The sequence below is a fragment of the Caloenas nicobarica genome, chromosome 2 (genome assembly GCF_036013445.1).
Source record: "Caloenas nicobarica isolate bCalNic1 chromosome 2, bCalNic1.hap1, whole genome shotgun sequence".
NCBI lineage: Eukaryota > Metazoa > Chordata > Aves > Columbiformes > Columbidae > Caloenas > Caloenas nicobarica.
Genome location: NC_088246.1, coordinates 22,109,067 through 22,135,231, shown reverse-complemented (window position 1 = coordinate 22,135,231; position 26,165 = coordinate 22,109,067). Strand labels below are relative to the sequence as shown.

The 26,165-nt window shown below is 40.1% G+C and overlaps 1 protein-coding gene and 1 pseudogene across 1 annotated transcript in view; both read left to right on the top strand.

The window, feature by feature from the left end:
- Positions 1-7,571, top strand: part of LOC135985962 (macrophage mannose receptor 1-like) — a 32,076-nt gene extending 24,505 nt beyond the window's left edge. The window contains exons 25-30 of the mRNA XM_065629674.1: positions 472-637; positions 1,647-1,799; positions 2,059-2,175; positions 3,538-3,705; positions 5,576-5,617; positions 6,033-7,571. Coding sequence (XP_065485746.1) covers positions 472-637; positions 1,647-1,799; positions 2,059-2,175; positions 3,538-3,705; positions 5,576-5,617; positions 6,033-6,277 — 891 coding nt within the window. The 3' untranslated portion in view covers positions 6,278-7,571. The remainder of the gene's footprint in view (positions 1-471; positions 638-1,646; positions 1,800-2,058; positions 2,176-3,537; positions 3,706-5,575; positions 5,618-6,032) is intronic.
- Positions 7,572-21,798: 14,227 nt separating this feature from the next.
- Positions 21,799-26,165, top strand: part of LOC135984977 (macrophage mannose receptor 1-like) — a 49,868-nt pseudogene continuing 45,501 nt past the window's right edge.

Sequence of the window (26,165 nt, the reverse complement as noted above, 5' to 3'; positions counted from 1 at the left end):
TGCCCCATGACAAACATCATCAATAGTGTATTCCTCTCTCCAGTGGAACTTCTGCTTTTTTGCTTTGCTTTCTAAAAATATAGAGAAGCCTGTGTTAGAAGAATGGTAACAAGAGTTTCTCTGCGAGCTTTATTTGATCTCTGTGTATATGTGGACCCCTTTGACCCAATCTTCAACTGTATGTTCACATTTGTTATCGCAAGACCCTTTGCCCATCTACTGCGCACAACAGATGGTGTGAACTGAATAATGCAGGTTGCGTACTAAGTGAACATCTTTAGGACCACTGTTCTTACTGCTATGGAGAGTGGAAGACTGGGCCATACTGTTATGTATTCATGACAGAGGATGAACTGATTTTATATGATAAAATGTTATTCTGATGTCTTCTAACTTTGACACACCTGCAAGTCCAATCTTCAAATTCTTTCAATTGTATGTGACATAATCTTTATTGTCATTTGCTTTTAGACTCGTGGCCATTACATATGGTCAGATAGAAGGAGGAGCAGATATCATAACTGGGCCAGTGGAGAACCAAATAAGAACACAGCCTGTGTCTACTTAGATTTGGATGGTTTTTGGAAGACAGCATCTTGCAACGAAACATTTTTATCTCTCTGTAAACAATCTGATGGTAAGTTGCGAATGCAAGAGATGTGATTAGGTAGTCTGGAATTTAAATTCATGGCTTTATTTGAATTTAGCTTTTCTGCATATGCGAAGATTGTGATAGATGGTATATGCCTTGTGATAAAATACTGCTTTTATTAAGGAAGAACTCCCAGATCCAGTCTGTCTTGATGGGTTTTCAGACATTTCATTTCACAGGCAGGTCAACACATGCACATCATAAAGACAACTGCAACATTTCGTGCCACAATAATACATCTTTTCTACACCCTTATTTGTAAGAAACCACAAGATTGATTAACTTTAGCCTAACTATAAATATATTAATGATATATCTTTACATTTAAAAGTATCTTTTGTAATATTGGGAAATAAGAAAATTCCGTCAGTGTAGCAGCTGAACCAATTAATTTATATTTATTAAAACTATAAGATCCAGGGAAACTTCTACTGAAATACTTTAGAGCTCAAATATTGCACCTAATTTTCAAACAAATTTTAAATTATGTATGAAATTTATGATCTCATCACCATACTTTACAGCAAACTATAGTCATTTAAGCTCTGCTTTGGCTTTAATCAGGTGATGCAATAGGCTGCTAACTCTACTTTTACATAGTTTTGGATGCATGTACAAGTGCAGGTACAGCAACTCTGATCAACCTTGCTACAAACTGACTGGACACAAGCAACTGGCTCATGGTGGTGGTGTTGACATCCTTTATGTGTACTGACTCATTCCTCATTCTGTTTTGCAAGTTTTGAGTAAAAATTGCTTTGCTGAAGACAATTGCAATAGGACTGGTGTAAGCCTTCTTTAGCAGATTGGAGAACCAGCTCCAAACACTACAGTTTATTACTAATTTACCATGATTAGTTCAATCTTTTATCATTAGTTAAGTCTATGCAATATTCCTTTTACTGGAATCAGTGTCAGATTTGTAGGGCTGATGGGGAGTGCAGTTTCCCTTTGCTTTTGAGACCCCGCTGAAACCTGTGTGTGTTCTCTTTAGAGTTAATCCCTAGTGAACCACCACAGCTTCCTGGAAAATGTCCTGCACCTAAGCGTGGTAGATCTTGGATTCCCTTCCGTGGTCATTGCTACTATGTTCACACCACTTCTGAGGAGAGCTGGCCTGACGCTTCCATGGCGTGCATTCAGATGGGTAAGTGCATTTTTAAAATTAGGATATTTTACAGGTTGTTTGTGTGTTTGTTTTTTTAATCCAGAACCATGAGATAATACATAGATGTGTGTGTATGTATATAATTTATAAGCTACAGGTAATTTAAATTTATTATCAAGATTTTCTACTATATGAAAAGGCTGATCACAAAAGATGTCATAATTGTTGACTGAGATAATTAATTTCTAATGGAAAATCTTGCTGAAATTATATATAATATTTAATTGATATTTTTTAGGTGCTTCTCTGGTTTCCATAGAAGATTCAGCTGAAATGAGCTTTCTCTTACTTTATTTGTCTCCACTTGCAAGTGACTTCAGAAAGTTTTGGATAGGATTGTTCAAAAATATTGATGGTAATTATTTCACAATGCATACTGAGATGAAAGTAAACACTAAATAAAGAATAATAAATAACACTAACACACTAAATACTAATATACTAAATATTAAATAATCAAAGAGCAATCAACTGTTAAATGTTTAATAGCTTTTCTGCTAAAATACCACCAAGAGGTCTATGCTTTTTCTATCTTTAGTGTAGCTAGACTATATTTCAGTCCATGAAATGTTCTAGCTTAACACTGCAGTGGTTGATTAAAAGGATTTCTGTCACTTTTTAAATTCATATTGCTTGACATTTAGCCAGTATTAGCGTTTCAAGAAAAATTTTGTTTTATAATTAAAAGCTGACACAGCCTTAAATTGAAATTTATTTCTAAACAATACAGGGGATAGCAGCTCATATGAGCTGCCTAGCAATGTTTCTGAATAAAAATTTCAGTGGTTTTATTTTAATTCAAAAATATTTCAGCTTTTTTTTTTTAACTGCAAATTTGATTTGGTTTCCTATAACATTGTAATTCTGAAGCCTGTTATTCATGACAGTCCTTGAGGGTATAGTTCCAGAACGAGTCTGGACTGGGCTGCAGTGAGTGGCCTTGGCCATGGCTGCCTGAGTCCCAGCTCTCACCACCAGCACAGGCACAGGCACCCTGTTGCATGGTGGGTCAGGTTCATCTGTTCCAACTCAAAACTAACAGTACGAAAGCAGTGATTTGTTTGTAACCTTGCACACTACACTGCCACATTGCTGTTTGCAATGTGAGCAGAGACAGGAGGAAAGTGCAGCTGCCAACAGGGGGATGGAGGAGGTGGCATTGAGGCAGTTGCAAGTTATATCAGGATACTCTGCCATGGAAGTACACCCTGAAGGAGCAGAGATAGCAGTTATTCCTACTTATTTGGTGGGCCTTAGCAGGAGATGAGCAGAGAACTATTATTAAAGACAGCTGATTCAGTCTGCAAATATAATTGATTAATCCAGCTCTAATAAAGCAGCTGTTCACTGATGTTGGTTACATGCCTAAAGAAAATCTCCTGAGCAATCTGGATCCTGGAACTGTAGAGTGTGGCTTGCACAGGTGTTCTGCTTTTCTTAAGGCTCCCGAGCACAGGTGTGTCCTGGGCACAGGCTTCAGCTAAAAGCCCTTGGGCAGCCTGGGTATGTCTTCTTGATGTCTCTGACAGCCATGGTCCTGAAGGCTACTGAGGTTAACTATGTCTGTGAACATTTAGATTTGGCTGTTAAAAGAGTGAGAAATGAGCCCTCTGTAATGCTAATTTAATCAACTAATACACGCTGTATCTGTCGTGCCTAGTAGCCTATAAATGATTCTCCACTTCATTCACTCATTAGTTAACACTTTTAATTTTAGGGGAATGGATATGGACAGACAGAAGTGCAGTAGAATTTGTCAACTGGGAGAAAGGAGAGCCTACAGTAGTATTTGAAGAGCACTGTGTTGACATGGATGTCTCAAGTGGAACCTGGAGGAACTATTACTGCTCTGTTGACCAAAATTTTATTTGCAAAATCCCAAAAAGTAAGTTCTGCATTTCTGTGCACTAGGTTATTTTAGAAGTAGTGTTTAATATGCATCAAGCCAAACTGCTTATGCAATGGGCACATTTTATGTATTGATGCTGATGCATGTGGATCTGCATCAAAGCCAAGAGTAACTTCTGTTAAGGACAATGAGAAATAATGTTGGAGAAGAACCTGAGTCACTGTTTCCCCATCTCAGTTTAAAAGCATTGGCATAAAAAAAAAAGCCTTGAGGTAGGAGAGACCATATCACCTGGTGCAAGTGTGAAGAAAACTCGTAGTCATTATGGTTAGAGTGCAAAGGGCTGTAGATGATAAACAGATGACTAAACTAGTGCTGAGGGGAAAGGCAAGCACTGTCCTGATAGCTGAGGGGCAGCAGTTGAAAGTCGCTGAGCTCCTGCAGAAGGAAGGTAGGTGCTGCCAGTGAGGTTGGTACCAGTGAAGTGTGTTGGGGTTTTCTGGTCAGCCAAGAAGAAAGTGTCAGGTGATGGTGGGCAGTAGGGCCCCATTAATTTCTCTGCTGACACAGGCATAGGGAGACATGCCAAGACAACCAAACAGCATAGTACATTTCATTTTTAATGATTACTTGTCGCCCTGTGGTTTTTTGGATGTCAAGCCATGTGAAATCTGAATATGTCACAGGCTGGGCTGACTCCCTCTCGCATGCACAGCAGTGTTGCATAAAGCATGAAGGATGTAAATCTGCACACATGCAGCTAGCGCGAGTTACCGTATACACGTGGATTCAGCTGTGTTTGCACACATCATCTGGGAGACAGTTTCAAACATGCCAGATTTGCCATCGTCAAACAGATCCACTGCACAAATATAGTAGATGAAATGTGGAACCAATTGTGTCTCCTGCTTGCGGATCTCCGTATGTTGGCAGGGTGTCAATGGAGTGAGCCATGAGCTCTATAGGGCCCAGCCAGCCAGTTCTGCAAGCAACTGGCTGAATCATACTCGCCCAGCAGTGGGGGGAGGAAAAGGAAGTTGTCTAAATACTTTTAAGAACAAATGTGCTTTGCACTTTGGCAAGTGTAAAAAATTGACTTCTTCAGTGAGAATTGTTACACTGTGGAAGTGTAAAAACTTTGATTATCTGTCTCCCCAACCAAAAAAAGAAAATCAGTAGTGAGACAGTTGTCTGTTTGTTTGTTTGTTTTTCTACAAATATTTTTAACAAGAACATCTGATGGATTCAACCTGAATTGTCAGGGAAAATGTTTTCATAAATTTTTCCATCTCCATGTAGTATGTTCAGCCCCCAGAATAAGAAAGACACAGACCTACTAGATTGGGTCCAGAGCAGGGCCACAAAGATGATCAGGGGCTGGAGCACCTCCCATATGAAGACAGGCTGAGAGAGCTGGCGGTGTGTAGCCTGGAGAAAAGAAGGCTCTGGAGAGACCTTATAGCAGCCTTCTAATACTTCAAGGGGGCTACAGGAAAGATGGAGGGGGAGACTCCTTTATCAAGCAGTGTAGTGATACGTTGAGGGGCAATAGTTTCAAGCTGAAAGAGGGTAGATTTAGATTAGGTACTAGAAAGAAATTCTTTACTGTAAGGGCGGTGAGGCCCTGGAACAGGCTGCCCAGAGAAGCTGTGGATGCACCATCCCTGGAAGTGTTCAGGGCCAGGGTGGACAAGGCTTGAGCAACCTGTTCTAGTGGAAGGTGACCCTGCCCATGGCAGGGGGGTTGGAACAAGGTGATCTTTAAGGTCCCTTTGAATCCAAACCATTCTATGATTACTTAAAATTTGTTAGGAATGTAAAATAAAAATTATGTGTGCAGTATTTATTTAATCTTTGAATGGTTGCTTGCAAATTGTGTATAATATATATCTTTTTAATTTTAAAGTTACTGAAGCTGAGCCCACCCAAGACTCGCCCGTCAATAAAGGTAGGTTGGCTTCTCACAAGCACAATAAACAGGAATTTGAATAAATTTATAGACTTTTATTATTTACAAGTAAAATTGCTTCCAGAAAGTTTCATTTAAATATCCATTTAATGGTCACTGATGATTTCTTAAAAATATCTGTTTAAAAAGAGAGCTCTTCTCTCAAACTGGATGTCTTATTGATTTTTTTTTTCCCTGTATGAATGGTATGCTGTGGTATAATATAATGTTCCTTTTGAGAGGAAGAGATTGAGCCCAATTTTGCATTGTCCATCCAGAACATACATCAATTTTAACTGCTGTTATGGTTGTTCAGTACTTTTACAGTTTACCTAGTTGTTTTACTTAGGGAGGTGTTGTATGCGATAGCCGTCTCTGGCCATTTGTATTAACTGTTCTGTTTTGTCTTTCACAGCATCAAAAAATGAAGTTGCTGCTTCATCTGCAAATAGTTTAGGTGGGATGATTGTTATACTGATCTTCCTTCTGCTAACAGGAACTGGCCTTACATTCTATTTCTTCTATAAAAAAAGACGTGATCAGCGAACAATTACAGCCAGTTTTGACAATGCCATATACTGTGGTGGTGCTGACCTTGGAACTCAGGAATCAAATTGTCTTGTGACCAATATTGAAGAAAATGAGCAGGCAACAGTTTAATAAACAGGCTGATCTGGTGTTTGATTTTTAAAGGAATTAAAATGCTGGAATACAAGTATTTTTAAGGCAAAGCAATTTTCTCCCATGGAAATTCTAGTTCATTTTGCATAGGATGCTTCTTGCTTTCTGTACTAGCAGGAACAATCTTGCAAAGCAATCCAGAGATCTGCTCACAAACAGTAGTGCCCAGGAGGACTGTTGAACATACGTATATGCTCGGTAAATGAACACTTGGGATTTCCAGTCTCTGCATGGGTCCAGCATTACCTTTAGGCACACGAAGAACCATGCTCACCACAGGCAACTGTGAGAATAAGCTCCTCAGCACGCTCCAAAAAGTACATCCAGATCTGTAGGTATCCTGACAATGGCACCCCTGCTCTCCAGCACAGACTGGCAGAATTTTGCAGGTGGGACAGGACCTCCAAGCTCACCTGGCACAGGTGCCTGCTCGAAGCAGGACCAGGTCAGGCAGCCCGCTCCAGCGCTGTGCATCCGCATCTTCCTTATGCCACTGAGGTACCCACAGAAACCCTTCATGTTCCCCCTAGTATCTGAATTAACACGTTTTCCTCCTCTGTATATGACCCATAGAAAGGAAAGTGTAATATGTTTTTCTTCTGCTATAATTCTGTAACATAAGCATTGAAAGATCGTCTATAATAAGAGGTTTTAATGTATTGTGAATAGAAGTGGTTTTTTTCATTTAAATAGTAGAATAGTGATCTCAAAGGATTCTGCAAAAGGAGGGAATAGGCAGGATGAAGTATATTTAATACATACCTGAAAAAACGACATGAAATTTATTCTTGAAATCTCCAATACCAGTGAAGATTTCATACATTTTAGGCCATTTTTTCAAAGCCTAATGAAACTTACCATTAGAAAGTATTTTCTGTTTCTAACAGAAAACAGGTCTGTCCAGGTCTGTTTTAATCCTTTGAGTATCATTCCAGACTTCTGTCATAATTGAAGTGATAACATCGTATGTCATACTGTTCCACTTCTATATTCTCGGGGTTCAGAAACCCTAAAAACACACAGTTGGTTCACATATAATTTTATTTTTTTACTTTTACAGTGTATTTTATGCCAAATGTAAACAAACAAATGACTCAAAGCTCTTAGTCTAGAGAAGGCCCTTATTTAATTTGATATTTTTTGATATTTTAATATTTTGACAGATTTTAATTGTGTTTAAATTAAAATATTTTGTGTGTGTGTGAAATACATGTAAGTTTTTATTCTACTTTGGTTCACTAAATGGGCATTAAAAGACTGGTATTAAGTAAAAGTTTGTGTGTCTTCTTAAACAGAACAATTTATCATAGAAGTGAAAATAACAGGAAGGAGGGCTGGGGTCCTTAAACTTCTATACATAAATAAGCATCCACTTTTCCTTATCTAGCGTGTTCTCAAATGCCAGTAGATATTTGTCTTTACCATCCTGTGAAGCAGTGTGTCCCATTGCTTCTTCATCCCCGATATTTGGAAGTTTACCCTAATAAATGTCTAATGAAAATGTTGTAATTTAACGCTACTTATGTGCTGTACTGCTCTAGCAGTTTCTGGGGCAGATTTTTCTATATTTGATAGGTCTAGTCACATCTCTCCATATTTTTGGATAGTAACACCGGCTACATCTTCTAGACTTCTCATCCTTTTCGCTTTCCCTTCTAGATCCTGCTCTACAGTATGTAGGTCCTTTTGACAGTACGATGTGATGGTGGATAAGGTATTTCTGGTGAGATCCTAACAACACTGAGCAGCTCAAAAAGATTAATCCACCATTGTAACATGTGCAATAAAGGACCCTTCTGTCTGAGGTTGTCTGAATTGGTTCTATAAGATCTATAGGTTTGGAGGGAATAATGGTTACCAGAAAACAATAGGCCAAAGACAGGAAAGGTACCTAATGAGGAGTTAGTTTGTGAAGCTTTCCAAGGACTGACAAACTTTTCAGATGAGTAGTCCTTTTTTCATGTGTGAGAGCTGAACCAGGAGTTTCCTGGGACTATACAGGGCTACTAGTGCACACGAGCATCAGCAGAGGGTTGTGTAACTTGGGCCAAGACAGCAGTGGCTGCTGTCTGATAATGATGAGTATGACTCTCTGAGGGACCTTCCAGACGTCTCCTGAGCATCCCCCTGGATGCCAGTACTGCTCTCTGTAACTAACATATGGTTGGGATTGGTTCCCAAATATTGCTCTAACCAGGTAGCTGAGAGTGACTGTCCGTGATTGAAACCTGCAAGTGAAGAAGTAAATGTTCTGTGTCTCGTTATTTGCTATTTGTCATAACAACTTGATTCTACTAGTAATAACAGCTTAGTGAAAAAACTTTTTCTAAGAAATACTACTTATGATCTGCATTTCCGCCTAACTTGATCTTCTATCTGTGAAAAGGGAATTTACAAGAAAGTTGGTTTGTGCAACTTAGTATGATGCTTTTGTTTCTCAAAGGTTTTGTTTCCTCTCAGATTTTGATTCCAAATTCTTCTCTTGCAGCTAGATTTCTAAATGAAAGCTGTGGCTGCTGCTGTATTTCATACCATATCCTAGCTGACAGACCCACTCCAAGAATGCTCCTCAGATGAGACAGATGACAAGAGTATCTAATTTAGAGACAGTACTTATATAGAGGTATGAAATAGGTGCTGGGCTGCCCATCTTTTCCATATCAGGGTGTGTGGACACGTACTCAGAAACAGATATGAGGGATATTTAGTGCCAAAAGCCAGCTTTTTATTGGGCCTAGGCAACTTCAGGATTTGGCTGCAGAAAGCAGAGATTTGGGGGACTGCAATTTGTCAATTTGTTCAGTTTCCACATAGATTCTGTATTTGGGCTTAGATGCCATATAATAGGATTTATAAAATCCCTCTTCATGTAGACAAGATGTGGAGATCTACTTTCTCAATTTGCTTAACCTTCATTTATATGAGGGTGGTATTTTAGAGAGAATGTCCTGCCTTTTCTCACTATTTCATGGCATTATATCCCTAAATTGAAAATACATCATGGCTGAAAAATCCTTTCCTTTAGGGAAGGAAAAGCTGTGGAAGAATTCACCATCGTAACTCTCTGTAATGTCAGATGGTGACACAACCATGACAGACAGATGTACAAAGAAGAATGGAACATACTCCTCCTCTAAAAGAATATCAATTTACAGATAAACTATTTGCTAATATCGCTACCAGTAACTTGTAACAGAAAAGAAAATATTAGCTGCAGTTCCTTGGCTAAAGCAGGAATCTAAAAAGAAGTTTTGAACTGGAAGTAGTTAATTTTGTTATTTACATTTCTGAAACTAGGAGACTAAAAAAGGAAGTGAAGAATAGTCTGGAACAAAGTGTAAGAAAGATCTATAAATACAAACAGAACAGATAGTTGTGAAATGAACTAGTGCCTTCAGGCCAGATTCCAATGGGCAAGAGCCAGATTTTCCGGGGTCAATAGGAAAGGTTTGAACTGCTCCATAAGCATAAAGTTGTCCTGATGTCACCGTATCCGGGCACAGGAACAGCCAGGGTTCATTTTGTCTTTTCTCAGCTGTGTCCTTATCTGCCATATCCAGCTTTCTCCTTTCTATGACATTCTGCAGGGCACAACTTTTAATTCAATATCTGTTAAATAAAGATATCTAAAACATTTTAAAGGTATGGCTAGCAGTTCTGGTTCCTCTGAGGAAATATTTGCTCTTGTTTCAGGAGAATGCACACAGTGCAACCATTATACTGCCTTTTAATCCAGACTCTTGATCTAGACATCTAGACGAAATTAATCTCATCTGCTTTTCGAACTAGTTGACATAGTTTTTCTTTATAGTCAATAGCAGTATACGTGTAGGACTTGCAGTTGTTCCATGGTCCACCGGAAGAGGCTAATGATGGGACAGAGGTTCCAAAGATGGGAAGAAATGATATTCAGTAACGGGAGGAATAGAGACTCATGTTGGGAGAAATATAGACTGAGGTTGGTACAAAAATACGAGATAGCAGCGGGAGTGTGAGGTGATTGAAGGGAAAGGCCAAAGCAGAAACAAAAGAGTTTGGACTGGACCAGAAGTGCTGGCCATCCCTGGGAGAGCCAGGCAAGGCTGGGCCAGTCCATAACGACTCGGCAAAGCAGAGCCTGGGAAATGCAGATGCTGCTGGGAGAAGTGCAGGGGGTTCAGGGTTCCTGCGGGAGGACAGGAGTCCTGCTTATGGGGAAGCAATGGAGGAGCGAGGATGCTTTGTGTACCAAGAGAAGCAGCCAGCTGAAAGGAACTGCAGCCCCAGTAGCCCAGCTGCGGCATCCAGACCAGGGAAGAGGGGGTGTGTGTGGATGGGGAGGGGGCGGAGGGTATGAGATATCTGTATGTTTGCTCCCCATTTGCCTGGCTACTCTTGTGTTCTTTGGAAAGGCCACAGCTGGGGATCAGAGAAGAAGACAGGCTGCATCTTCAGCTTGCCCTGGCTCCGGACAACTTGCACAGGGCAGAGCTGTCTAGAAAGATGAGGAGGTGGTTTCTTCCTTGAGAGTGGTGATTCTGCACAGAATGGGGGGGGAGGGTGCTTTGGAGGAGTGTGCTGCAGTGCAGAGGATGGGAAGGAAACCACAGTTTTCTTAAGAGGAACAGAAAGTGGACCTGTGGGGAAGCCTCTGGGGTGACGAAAAGGAAGGGGTTTCTCCAAGAGAGCTGCAGAGGAGCTCTAGGGGCTGTTTTGCAACCCAAGAAGCCACTGAGAGAAAGCTCACAGGCAAGCACTTTCTCTGCAAAGATACCGTGGAGGGTGGAGAGATTTGTTTTTAAACAACCTGCTAGGGAACACAGCTCCCTCTGGTGTCCTGGCATGAGTTTGGTTTGAAGAAAAGGTGCCGAAAATTCCACCTGCTTAGGGTCTACTCGATGACAAGGGGAAAGCAAGAAAAACAGGAAGAAGAAAAGATATATTGGATATATGATGCCTGTGATCAGTGGGGGGAGTTAGTGGGATGAATCAGCTATCGAGAGGCAGATGGAATAGTAATGAGGCTTGATTACACATCTCCCATCCGCCGAAAGATTTCTCCTGCACCTCATGTTGCAAGAAAATAGGTTTTTTATTACTGGGCAGTGAGAATAGCAGCCTTTTCTCCTGGTGACAGTACTTTTAATTTGAGAGCTACCACATGGATGGTGATGGTTGTTAAGCTGCTATCTGAAGGTAAGCTTCTGTTAAAGGCACAGTTCACTGTGTAATATGACTTAACGATGCACTTTAAAACAAGCAAAATTGAGGATCTATTCAGACTTAAATCTGTTTACAACAAATTTTTAACAGGAAATGGGAAAGTAGAAATGTGCAATCTCCACACATTGCAAAGATAAAAAATGTCTGGGAAAGAAGAGACCATTTTGCTTCTTGACTGGTTATTTGTCAAAATAGCTACATTCAGAGCACATAACAATGAAGCTGTTCATACTTAGCTGGATTAAAAATAAAAGGGAATTGAGTAAGCCACTAGAAACTGGTTACATTATAATTACTTTACTGAAGATGTGAAATACAATGATATCAAAACTTAGCATAGTGACACAAAATAGGGAAAGGATTTTAAATAAATGAGGAAGCTAGAAATAAGATAAAAAGGAAGGAAATCCTTAAATTTAGCAGGAGAGCTATTTACATTCAGGTTGAGAATCACAAGATACAAGCACATTCTGTGAATTGTCTTCCTTTAACTATTTTCCATTGCTTCTCGTGCACTTTCATAATTTGACTGAAATTGCACATAATACTGTAATCATTTCAGTTCCAGTAGTTTGGGTCCTCTTCACTGTGTTTTCCTAACCATTTCAATATTTTACTTTCTTTTCTGACAAATTCATCCTATTAAATGCGCCAAAGAGTGAACATCTTAGGGCAGTGTAAGTTAACTTACAGAGTGTCCAAATATGAAAAGAATTTCTCGTGGTCTGTACATCAGAGGGCAGAGATTGCTGTGCCTGAAGAGACATCTTGGTTTTTTTTTCTCAGACTTAAAGACATTCTATAATCCTGCTTAACTCCTGTTCTCATGCCAACACAGCTTGACTCATAGTTTTTCAATTGATGACTTCTAAAAGAAAGCATCTTTGAAAGAAAATATGCTTCTCTTTTTGTAAGCAGCCCCATGGTAGACTATTCTGGTTCAGTTCAGAGAACTAAAACATTGATTCACACCTTTCCATGAAGAAGTGGTAGCTCTGTGTGTGTATTATCCTTTACTATTTCTTTCATTAAAATAAACTTTCTCTGGTCAGTCTTTCCTTGCACAAGAATCTTCAATTTTGTATTTCATTTCATAAGCCAGTTACTGCATATTCTTTATTAAGTTCATTCTGCATTTTATTCTCTGGATGCTTCCTGCTGTCCCCCTGTGACCCAGTGTTCAGGCTTCATCAGGAAATGTAAGTACCCAGAAAATGCAGAATTGGACCTCTTCTAAATATTGGTGAAAATAGTACTCAGACATTTTTGTATTTAAAAATACCTGGCATGAAACAGCCACATTTATGTCAATGTGAACAATAAACATAATTACTAACAAAGAATATGAATACCAGAAATCTGGAAACATATCTAGAAGAGCCTATTTTGTGAATTTGTCTGTACATAACATGTCCTGTGATTGCAGAAGAAGGACCAGAAATAGTAGTGAAAGAAAGTCGTTCCTCAACCTATGCTTTAAAGTATTCTTATGATTTTTACTGTATTTTGGGGAAAGCTGTCTGCCTGTTTAAGTCACGGTCTGCTCTTGATTAGTGAGTGAGTGACTCTGCTGCAGCTCTGGGTGTGCCGAGACCAGACAGGGACATTCACAGCCCGTCAGAGTGGAGCGGCGTGAGGCACAGCGCACATGGCTCCCTGACGCCTTTCTCGCTGTTTAAAGCAGCTCAGCCTGGGCACGGGGCCTTGGATTGGGGACAGGAGCGAGGTGATGCCACGCCAGCTTGGATCGCTGGCTCTGGCACCTGAACCACAAGCAGCTTCCCTGATGCTCTGCCACCCGCAGCTGCAGCATCTTTTATGTGCCACTGAGTGGAGGCTTTATCAAGACTGCAGATGTGCAAGGCTTGATTCCCCAGTCTGCTGCATGGCATTTTGCTCAGAGCAACCTGGCAATGAAGCTGTGCCTGGTGTCGCAGCCAGACAGTCCAGGGCATGGGTGAGTGCAGGGCTCATCAACAGGGTGCCACAGACATGGGTTTACCTTTTCGGGTACTGTTATCAAGTCCCTACTTTCTAACAGGGGTTTAATAATGTCTTTTTTTTTTTTTTTTCAGTTAGCAACTGGGAGGCCTGCTTATGAAATAATATTAATTTCAAAATATATGTATCTTAGCTCATTACAGTCCACTGGCACTTTCTTTGGACAACATCCTGTGCTGCATACTCACCTTGGATCTCTTCCTGTGGCCATGATTACTACATTAACCCACTTGGAAAGCTGGGTTGTTGCTCGCCTATATTCAACTCTTACAGTCAATTAGATGAGTGCTTACAATAGGTTTTGAAAGTCATAGCTGGTGTTCCAAATTGGGGTCCAAACCAGATGTGAGGCTCCAAGCAATTGGGCTCCATGTCCTCAGGAAACGAATTATAGTGTCAGCGTGAAACAAAACAAAACAAATACAAACCAACAACAACGAAAAGAAAAAACGGAAAGGCAAGGAAAAAGGAGAAAAGGAGAAAAGGAGAAAAGGAGAAGAGGAGAAGAGGAGAAAGGAAAGGAAAGGAAAGGAAAGGAAAGGAAAGGAAAGGAAAGGAAAGGAAAGGAAAGGAAAGGAAAGGAAAGGAAAGGAAAGGAAAGGAAAGGAAAGGAAAGGAGAAAGAAAAGGAAGGAAAAGGAAAGGAAAGGGAAGGAAAGAGAAGAGAAGACAAAAGAAAAGAAGAAAAGAAAAGAAAAGAAGAAAAGAAAAGAAAAGAAAAGTCTCAAGCAACAACCACACAAACCAAAGAAATCAATTGAGAAAAGTGAGTAAGGAGGCAGCAGTTGAAAGCTATGTTTTCCTCCTGTATATACTTCTGAGTGGCTGTGGGTACACATTGTTTGTCATCCTGCGGTCACTTATCTTCTGTCTCCCAGTATTAGATTCCCTCCCAAGCCTGCTATCTATCTCTCAGTCCTCTGCTTTTTGTTATTTTTTTTAACCCCTGCACATTTCTTGCCAATTCCCTGTTTTCCTCAGTCTCTTCATGATGAGACTGATGTGTAGGGATCCTCAGTAAGGGTCCATTAGTTGCAGATCCCTGCAAAAGCAAATTGCCATGGAAGAGAACATGTGGATCCAGTCTCTTAATTCACATCATTCCTGTCTGTGCAAAGAGACAGAGGCAACAGACAGTAAAGGTGCTTCACCTGCTATGTGAGAAAAAGTAGGTGATGATGCTGCACATGGGGTGGAGAAGTTATCCAGCCATCCTAGGGTGTACACAGGAGTAGCATCACTCAAAGATACTAAAAATGTGAAGTTTAGTAAGGTAATTGCAAAAGTAACAATTATAATTCCTAACATACAGTAACAGTGAAAATATGTTGTAATGCTGGAAATGTCAAGTTCTTAGCTGATAGAATTGTATTTTACTTCAGAGCCTTGTAAAAACAGTAAGTATATAAAGCTTCGGTACACACACATCATGTTCTCATACTGGGATGTGTTAGTTCCATGTCACACTATCTGTATTGTGAAACAATGTGTCACTTCAGATTTGTAAGCTTCAAAAATATCTAATTTTAGAATTTAGGAGAGATTTCAATCATGCTTGAATAAAAATATGACTGAATAAAAATATTCTCTTTTGTTCTGGATGCCGGAGAAAGAAAAGTACAAATGGGGTTTCTTTTTTCTAATGCTCAAGTAAGCAATAGAAGGCATGACATAATTTAAAGGTTATTGATCTTCAAATTGTATATATCCTGTGAATAGGAACCTTTTATCATATACATTATAGAAACAGGGAACTGAAAAGGTCCTGCCCAAAGGCATTGTCAGCTAAAACTAAGCAGTTGCTGACAGATATAGCCTCTTATAAAGTTTCTAAAAGTGATGATGATTTCATCCCTCCCCTGAGCAACCTACACAAAGCTTCTATACTGATAATGTCAGTGTACCTTGCAATGTCACCAGCTCCCAGGACAGCGGGACTAGAGCACTCCACATCTATGCTAGTAGTAAGCTCTCGGTTGCTCCAGAGCAGGCTGGTGGTGGCTGTGTTCAAACTGCTCCACGGGAACCGTCCCTTGAATGCTGGACATGCCAAACTGGACTTGGAAATCCCTTTAGGGGAGTGGTCTCTGGCACGGGTGAAGGACACGTCTACAACCATTTACAGGATAGACAAGTCTGCAATAATGCCTCTTCCTGGGCAGTGTATAATTTAAGTTCATTTTCTAAGATTTAATAATTTATTAAGTACATGTTTTGCACCGAATCTTTCCATAAAACCCTTATCAGTACACCTTCCAGTTCAACATAAACTGTTAATTACTTCTCTATCCTTAGGGGCTGACTATGATTCCTGAATATCTACTTATGCTCTCATGATTAAGAAATAGTACCAGTTTTTCCTACTCCCTTTCCAGGAATTCAAATAAGTCTGCCTGACATCTAATTCCTTGGTTCCTCTTTTTTCTCATGCTGTTTGTTGTTTTTTGATACGCTCAAACCCTGTCTAGCTTTCATCAGTGTTTACTGAGAATGCTAAATCTCTCCAAGTACTCCAGCTAGTCTCTAAGTGTTAAGACTAATCAAAATAATTTACTTTTTTAAAAAATATAGTAGATGAAAATAATGTATGCGGTTGTCCTGCAGTCCAAACATAACATTTGGTTTTTATCTTTAATCTGTACTGTTGTTTTATGCCAAGTTGGTCAGAACTGATCGATGTTCATGGTATAGGAAATGATCTTGCAAATATTTGCTCATCTTCTGTTGTTTAAATGCCTCCTAATGAAGCATCTGACGAAATGTTAGTGAAATGAAGAGCGTACTTTAAACAGTGCATGCTTATGTTTTGGTACGAAGAATTAAGCTCATGAATGCAGTGACACTGCCTCATGTAAAATAACAAGGAAAATGTATTCTGCATTGAAGCTTTCCAGAACATAGTTAAGTTTGATAGGCTGTGAAGCTGTGAAAAAAAAGAGGGAAATTACTGAAAATGTGGGCAGAAGCCCAAACTAATTTTAAATGCACACTGGCTTCATAAATATGGAAATTCAGCTAAGTTAAGAGCATGCTGTACCTGCAGTGATATGAAAGGCATCCACAAAAGTGTACTTTGCCTTGTTAGATTAATGTCTGGATATAAGTATTAAGTGAAAAAAGCATGACACTGGCTGCAGAGAAGATGGCCTTGGAAAGTTTTTTAGCTGGGAACTTGCTATGACTTGAATTTGAAGTTTTTACCAAGGCTTACCAGCTTTCTAGAGGTAGTTCAGATCATCCTAGTGGTTTTTAATGCTGTGTATCATAACACAAGTCCGTGTATCTGAGGAGCTGAAAACATTTTCCTAGATGTCAGTTAGACTTCACAACATCATCATTTTGTGCAGATGTAAAAATTAGAGGATGTATAGTTTGATTGGAAAGGAAGAGGGTCTGATAAATGGCACAAGAGTAGAGCTGGGGACAGGAACACTAATCTTTAACTTTTCCTGTGTCTGCATATGTTGAAAATCAGGGCAGGTTTGGGAAGCGCAAAATTCTCTTACCCGCCATAGAGATTCTGGTTTTGTTATTGGAAATCTAGCTGGAGACGACCAGCCTATTTCACAGCTGTCTGTCAAATGGATGTTTGTACATATAGCTTGTTCCTACGTTCTTAATTATTTTTGACTTCCGTTGTCTTAATAGTCATTAGTTGCAGAGATAGGAATGGCAAGATTCAGCATTGCAAGTTCCTAAGTTTCTTCTTCCTCTGTCTATGCTTTAGTGAAGAAATTGCTAGTTTTTGGTTAATGATGCAAAGAAGCACCTGTGTAGTTTTTTTGGTTTGTTTGGTGTTGGATTTTTGCTGTTGTTGTTTTTTTGTGTTTGGTTTTGGTTTTGTTTTGGTTTTTTTTGTTGTTGTTGTGGGGTTTTTTTGTGTTAGATAATTCCCCAGGCTATTGACACCAGTGGGTGTAATTAAGAATCCAGTCTTCCTGTCTGAAATGCCCAGGTTGAGAACTTTTTTCTAAATTTTCTCATTTTTTCTCAGATTTCTTTTTAGCAGAGAGCTGAGTAGTATATTGGGTGCTTCTCACCCTCACTACATTTTTCTTGGGATGTAAACATCCATTCTTGGGATGTACCAGTAAACAGCTTGGTACATTTATGCGAGGTGTTTACCTCTTACCTGAGAAGACAAAACTCAACAAGAAGCATGAGATGTCTTCAACATTTTGTGTTCTGGTCTGCTGAAGTCTTTTTAAAGACAGTTATATGGTCCTGGCAGTGACTGCAGATTACTGACTGTCTTATTTGTGATGGTCAAAGTATTTGTGGAAGAAAAGTGGGCAAAAAGAGCGATCTAAACCCTTCAAAGTTCCCTAAATGTGGTGCCTAGCTTATCTTAGGTGAGGACACTCTTTACTCCTCTTTTTGTGTCCATGCAGCAGGGAGTAGGTGAGTCAGAGAGAGAATAGGCAAGAGAGAGGTGGGTCTGACTGCATGCCCATGGTGGTGGCTGGGCTGAAGCAGAGCTGGAGCCCTGGCCTCAGCTCCCTGTGGCGCGCGTGGTTCGCATTGTCAGCATGAACTAGACAAACAAAACTTGGATCTGAACCAGCTATGACTATCACCCTTGTAGCTCTTTTCAAGCTCGTTAGTGGAGCTCGGATGACTGTCTGCCCAAATACAGATTACTTTAGCCAAGCGATAAGTCTCTTTCTCTCCAAAACAGGCAATTCTGCCCAAATGGCGTGACCAAAGCAGTGTGCCCAGGGCATGTTCAGGCTAAGTAAGGTGATAGATTCAGGATCAGGCAGTCCTGAGAAGTGGGTAAACTGAACTGATGACTGAGCCTTAGGCAAACCACTTTCTGCTCCCATAGAGTTATGAATTCAAACCCCCAAAAGAAATAAAAGAAGAACAAAATGCATTGCTGTGATATAACAACAGACTATGCCTTGAAGAGTTGTGATAGATTTAGATGCTCTTCATAATAAAGAAATGTGTAACCAATTTCAGATTAAAGCCAGCCCTTAGGGCTGTTTACAGAGCTTCTTTTAGTCTTTATTTGAACTACTGTCTGTAACTTCACAGAAAAAAAAAAAGAAACTGAGCCTACTGGTCTTTTTATAGTTTTATAGTTGAGAGATTCCTTTCATAACAGTCCATATGAAAGTCTGCTCTGTCTATCTCCTTATGGGCTGTTAATCATGAACTTTCCTTCCACTTTCAGAAAATATGTTTGATACAATTGTAGTTGGAAGGTGTGTGAGGAGGCGAAGAACTACAGTATCTTCCTTGCCAGTTGATGTAAAGAAACTTCAGTTACTACATACCTTCCACCCTCACAGAGACCGACACGTAGGTGTTGGGGAGCTGACATTGGGATATTTTTCAGATGTGACATATTTCACACACCCTTGTTACCCATATTTAAAATCATGTTCTGTACCTCACCAATCCACAGGTAGCAGGGAAGAAACAATCTCAAATACATTTTCTGCCAACCTTTCTGCTTCAAAATGTTTATCTTACATATTCAAGCCAAATGCTGCACTTAGATATGTTAAAGAATGAACATAAAGAAAAGGATTACAAAGGTGTAGAAAATTATCATAAAATATCTTGAGTTAGAACGGACCCATAAGGATCATCGAGTTTAACTCCCTGCTTCTCATAGGACTAGCTAACATTAAACCACATGACTAAGAGCATCATCCAGATGGTACTTGAAGTATTAGCCCATGGAAAATATTTTGAAGCATTTCTTTCTGGAAAATGGTGTGTGTTTTTTTAATAAGGAAGGAGACAGTGATAAAGCAAAGGAAGAAAACAATGACTCATCATAGAGATAATATAAAAAATGGGCATTTTTCCAGTTATTTTTATAACTATATACTGTTATCCAGGAAGTATTGCTGACTAGTTATTTTTTTCTTACACAATCCGTTATTAAACAATAGTCCAAATATGCATGTTGATTATTTCCAATGATTACTGAGACTCTGTTAACAAGAAGCAGTTAAAGGGTAGTACAAAAGGTTGATGAGTGTATCTGTAAATCAGCAGTCATGGTGCATACATTGGTCTGCTGTACCTCAGCCAAAATATTGACGTTCAAGTGCTCTTGGGTCATCAGGAAGGGCTAGGCAACATCTGCAGCTGTGACATGCACCCTGGGGTGCCGTCTCCCAGATGGGGACCTTCTTTCCGTCAAATGTGGCGCCCGTCACGGGAAACAAAGGCTGAGACCTCCTGAGCTCCTGGTGCTTACTCGGACATCTACCAGGATTGTGATGACTTTGGCTCTACGGTTTACTTTCTTCTTTTAGCATGATATTATCATTTCAACACCCCATTCTCTTATTGTGGAAAATAAGAGGAATTTTCAAGCAGACAGCTGCTTCTATTCTCCAGGGAAAGCTTGGCCAGATCTCACCATTCCTTGTGAGTCCAAAGCTGACAGAGATTTTGCCCTTCAGACCAGAGCTTTTCAGCCCTCGCCCCCACTTCCCACCTGCTCTAGGTCCAGTTTGACCTCATTATGAGCTGCTTCAGCACATTAAGGAAAAAAGGACTCAGTGTCTGCTGTCTCAGTGTGCTGAAACAGCTCTGTACAGAAGCAGGCAGACCCAGTGCCAGCTCCAGGGTGAGGGTGCCCCTGCCCAGCTGGGCACAGGCCACAGAGAGGCTGTCACAGGCCCTGGGGGAACCGACTCAGGCTGTCGGTGAAGCTCAGCTTGAAATCTCCTCTCCTTGACCTTTCATGTTTCTCCTGTTCATATTGCAAGGGGTCATTGAGTTTTATTTTTCACCAAATTTGCTTGCTTTTTAGATTGAGCTTCTGTCCCTTTGGTTACATGATTGGGCTGAGGAATTACAGACCCTTCCCACCCCTCCTGCCCCCAGCTAGAGTAACATTAGTGCCTTAGAGGGCTGGTAAAGCAGCTGAGAGGCCACCAAAGTGGACAGGCTACCTGTGACAAGGTGCCAGTGCCAGTCACTCATCTGTTGTCGTACTCTTCCACAGTGTCCCACAAGTGCCCAAGACTTGCTCGTGTTGAACTGCATTAACATGGAAGTTAAGGGTTACATCAGTTTAAGATTGCAAGTCAATGTCACAATTATCTTTCTCTTCACGAGCATATGTGAACATTAAACTGAAACCTGGAAAATACTACTTAAGTTCTAAAGAAGTAAAAATCCTGACGATCTTCGTATCTTTCTTCTAACTCTGAGATTTGGCAGGTACAATTAACAAATAGCAATGACCTCCTCTTCAGCAGCAGTGCAAGAAACATGTTTCAGACCAAAAAATTCTCTTTATTAGTATCTGACAGGACCATCTAATTTATATATTCCCTTTCCTGCCTAATTATTCCATGCTTTGCAGCTGCCCTCACTAGGTATGTACAAAAGTCAAGCACATTAATGCAACAGCCATGGTATTTTCAGTCCAAGGATATGTCTCCTTCAGTTAGATCTCATGTTGACCTGTGTGGATTTTATTGTCTGAACTTTTGGTAAACAGAGCAGCTTTAAACTGATGCCTTTATCAGCCTGAATGAGAAGAGTTACAAAGGACGGCAAACAGTACCTATTCCCCTTGCTAGAGTCTGACCAGAAAAACAGCAGGTTCATCTCACCTCAGTATATTAAAAAAAAAATAGTAATAATAAAAAAGTTTGGCCCGGGAAGACAAATTAATGGTATAATCCATGACAGCAATCCCCTTGCCATCAGTCCCCGATGGTTGGGGCTGGTCTGCAAGTGCAGGAGTGCGTCAGTTGTTCTCAGCCACTATAGCCGGGTGCATGGGGAGGCTTACCCTGGTGGGAATTGCTCTTTCAGCAGAGCGGATCCTGAAGGATCATTGCTCTTGAAGGATCCCAAAGCACTTTATGGTTCTTTTTATGTCACTGTAGCTGTTTGTGAACACCTGGCATCAGTGTTCAGCAGACTACCACGTGCAAAGCCGCCATCGTGTGTTACCTCCCTCTTGTTATTCATTTAGGCATGTCAGATAGGCTGAGGTATAGGGTGCTGTTGATATTGTGCCACTCTTCTCCCTCTTAATCTTTGAGTGAGTAGAAGTTAGACAAATTCAGTAGGATTTCCAGGGAATCCTTAGTAAGTCAAATTTACAGTATCCATAACTTTTTTATGAGATTAGTGTCTAGGATGTAGGTCTAGCAATTGAATTTGAAGTAACAGAGAATTGACTAAATTCATGCCAGAGAGTACAGCTTTGCTTTTAGCCCAGGTTCTGACCTTCCAGATCATGACTGGCCAAACTGCACCTCCGAGCTGGATGCAGCTTGTGCTGGGGCTGCACCCGTGAGCAGCGGTGGGATGAAGGTGCCTGACGTTGTCAGATTTCTGCAGTGCAAAGGGACAAGAAGGCAGAGCCACCTCCTGCCTGGTACTCCCCAAGGTATGTGTCTGGTGGCTCATGGTTATCAGGAGGTGTTGGGTGCAGATGACTCTTCTGGCTTTGCTTTTCCATGGAGGCTGGCCTCAGGGATTTTGACAGCCTTGAGCAGCCACCTCTTTCCAGGGACCAGCACAGCACTCCATAATTCACAGTACTGACCATACTAGGAAAGATTTAAGTGCACAAGGTGTGTTTGGAGTATCAAGAACGCAGTACAAATTGTTCAGATTTTTAGCCCTAAAACTGGTCTGCAACCTGGCTGAAGGGATTCCTATCAAGTGATTGTTTTTTCTCAATGAACCAATGTTTTTTTTACTGTCAGGATGCAGCTGGATGTGGTGTGGCTTAAGGAAAAGAAGACAGTGAAGAAAAGAGACTGCACCCTTTTTGCTTCTTCATTATGGCACAATGTCCAAACAAGAAGAAAGTGGAATTCCTCTTTGCCTCATTCCATATGAGCTCCAGAATAAAACAAAGCTGTTGAAACTCCTTACGATATAAATGACAATGTATCTTTTGTATAAATAGGCCACACGCTGTAAGGAAACACTGTCAGTCTAAAACAAATCAGTTCAGGTCAGATACAACTTTTGCTCTTTCTAGGCAAGATATTTGGCAGCTGATTAAGAGACTTACTTTTAAAAAAAAAGTTCTAGAAATGTCTTTTCCAGAAAAAGCTGTTGACATTATCATTGATGTTAGTGTATTTCGTCATAATCTGAAAAAGAAAATTCGGATAACTTTGCCCTTAACTTCATAACATCTGTACTTAGCATTTCCTTGCAACTTCTTATTTCACAATTTGGTTTCTCCTTATTATTTTAATCCTGTAGAATTTCTCAGGGAACTAACTCTCCCTCTTACATTGTATTTCTGCTGAGCAGCCAAGTAGGAACAAATCTGGTACTTAGGAAATGCAATCATCTTGGCAACAAACAGGAGATGATGCCAAATTTCCTTGCTATCACATTTTTGCTACAGGTGCTGAACAAATATGTTACTACACTTCAAATAGTATTTTCACACCACAGATTGCTTTTTCTATTCAGTAGTTTTTCTAAACAAAACAAAATATTTCCATGGTACAAATCTACTGCGATAAAACCAGGCTTCTGTGCAGATATAGGGACAGTCTATACTGCTTGAGAAGAAGTACTGGTTCTTTCAGGTTTCCACCTCTATGTTTAGACACCAAGCTGATGTGTGTTTGCTCTGTGATCTAGATAAGAAGACATATGTGGCATTTCCTGAGACTGTGGCTGGCTCTTTGTATGACTGTCTGACGAGATTTGCCTGCTTCACAAGAAAAACAGGGTTTGTTTTTAAAATGAGCCAATTTTCAGGTAGCTTTGGGTGCTGGTCTCCTAGTTTCATTTATGCAGAAATAAAGGTTAAGTAGGACAATAGCAATCTCACTTAGAAGGCAAGAAATTTTTATAATGTCCTGCAGAGTGCGTTTCACTTGAATCCTCTAAAATTCAATCCTGTCTCATCTCACACATGAAAATACGAGGCTGACATGTTTTCCTGATGGTATTTTTTTCACTGTGTAAATAAAGTTGTAAGATTTAAAAGCTGAGGCTGAATTTCTGTCTTTGATATTTCATTGTTGATTTGATCCCATGAGCTCCCCAGATGTCTCCTCAGGAGAGAAAGCGGAAAAGTACTGAAATACAACCTTCTGTGTATCATCTGCTTTCCCAAGGCAGCACAGTTTGCCCTCAGCAAGAAGTCATTCTTTTTCAGAGGAAAAATTTGTGCTGTCTGGTCTTGTTTTCTTGAAATGTGGCATGTGACAGAATATTTCCTTATTTAGCAATCAGAGCTTTCTATCCAACCATCCAGCCTTCAAAACTGAGGAGAACGGGTCACTGTCCTCTCTTCAGCAGCACTTTATTGCCAGCAACTCTCATCATCCAGCTTTTGGTGAAAGGAAGAAAAGAATACAACATTTACAGTTCTGTTCTCCAGGTTCTTGCTTGTTCTTTCTCTCGTTCACAGAGCTTTGCAGCTGGTGGGTAAGTGCCTCCTGCTTCCCTCCTGTAAAGGTGTCTGTGAAAGTGCTTCCACGTCCTCTGGCATTTCTGGGTGATTTATGGTTCTGTGGCAGTGCCTATATGTATGTTATTAGTTTGGGACATATAGACGGGTAGCCTCTTAATTGTAGGCAAGAGGCAAAGGCAGGATCTAACAAAAAAAGAGAAATGGATAGGGAAAGAAAAAAAGACTGAATTCTTAATGTCTTTATTCATATATAGTGGCACTATCATTTCAATAACACCAGAAGATCAGAATTAAGAAAACAATGAGATATGTTTAACTGTTTACTTTTTTTTTTTTCCTTCCCTTTACTTTTGTGTTCTGGCTTTTTTAGCTGTTAGTGTCTGGCTAATGATTAGAGAAATCAGGCTGGAAAAACTTCAGGAGTGGTGAAATGTGAAATTATTTGTAGGATATTAAGATGTTCATAGATGATGGCTGTGCAATCTGGAAAGACTTGGTGTTTACGAAGAGGATTCTTTTCATTCACTGTTTTGAACAGACTCACTGAATTCACTGGTACTGATAAAGTGGATGAAGCAAAATTTTTCTAAAATATAGTTAGATTAGTTTAGGATAGTTATTGTAGAATTGCAGTGACAATATTACTGTCATTCCTTTAGCTGCATTTCTCTTGTAGGTGTTAAACAGATGGCTTCTGGAGACTTGTATGTTAAAGATTAAATCCTTTTAGATGTGTCCTCAGTAAAACCATTATGGATTGCCTCAGAGAATTTTTTTTTCTTTTTAATCATCCATGGTATCACTGCAGGCCAGAATAATTATTTTTAGTGTGCTGATTTCAACGTTTTGCAAGATTTTCAATGAAATTTCTTTAGCTTTTAAAATACATTTTAATTAAATATGGTGCCCAGTGATCAAGAGATGTATCAGAGACCAAAACTGGAGGGAAATACAACCAGGTGGGTCATAAAGTACACCACAAAGCAGCAGAGCAAATTTGTAGGCATGATTCACTATTGCTACTGATAAACTCACTGTAGGACTGAAACTAGCTCAGCTGCTTCTACTTCACATCAGGGCCAACAATGTAAACTTGATCAGAGGAACTACCTGGGGAGCTGGGGATCCAATTTCAGGTATAGGTGGACCTTCTAACTTCCACCAGCCTTTCCACATTGCCAAGTGGTGGTCAGATGCCACTACTATCCAGTTCTTGCTACTTTCTCAGGCTGTGATTGGTTTTCCGATGTCTTTCCTAGTCTTACATTGCAATGGCTCATAGTAGATACTGCAGGTCTTGTAGGTCAGCAAGGCCAATGAGTCCAGAGGTGTTCACCCACATTTATACAGTGAAAAGGAAAGGACATGTGGATTCAGGAATGGGAAGACAAATGTCTCAGCAAAGACAGCTGTGACTCTACTAGGAGTAGATCTGTAAGATCTGGCAGGGCGAGGGAAGTCCGTAGAGGTCAGAGGTCTACAAGGCCATGCATCTGAAGACAGATGGAAACAGAGTAATGGCAATAGAAGTGTGGTTGAGAGAATTCACGTGACGTAAATCAGTCCAACAAGCTGTGCTCAGCTCTGCTGATGCTGCTGACTGCTGCTAATCAATACTATGGTGACATATAATAGTGAAATACATACCCTAATTTCTACTTCATTGCCTCTTAGTCAGTAAAATTGATGTTGCACTGGACTTTGTTCAAAGACATTGTGTTTTTATCCGATATGAATTCAATGACTCCTTGTTCATGTGAATGGGAAGCAGAATCAGGTCACATATCCACTATACATATCTTCTCTATTAACCATTTACTATATATTGTTTCGTTTTACAGACAGTGGAACATTTTTAATATAAATATAAATAAAGTCAACAAGCTCCATCTTCAGGCATCTATTGCACAGTCAGTTAGAACTGCCACTTGCCATCAAGACAACGAATCACAAAAATTCAGTTGGATCACTGATCATCAGCTTAGGAGTGTGAGACTGAGGCTATGCCTGGAGGTGCCATCGAAGAAGGATCAGGCTGTGATCACCCTGTATCCATGTAATCGAACAAGTGAGCTCCAGTAGTGGGAATGCAGAAATGAAAGCCTCCTTGCAATCAAAGGAGAAGATTTGTTTTTCTGTTCTGGCGATGAAGAACATGATAATGTTTTGTTAAAGAAAGGGCTGAGTGCAAAGGATTAGTGGAAGATCTCAGGGGCCATGGATGGTTTATGTTCCCAGGGATATGAATGTACATGAAACTGATTCTTCCATCCTTTGCACT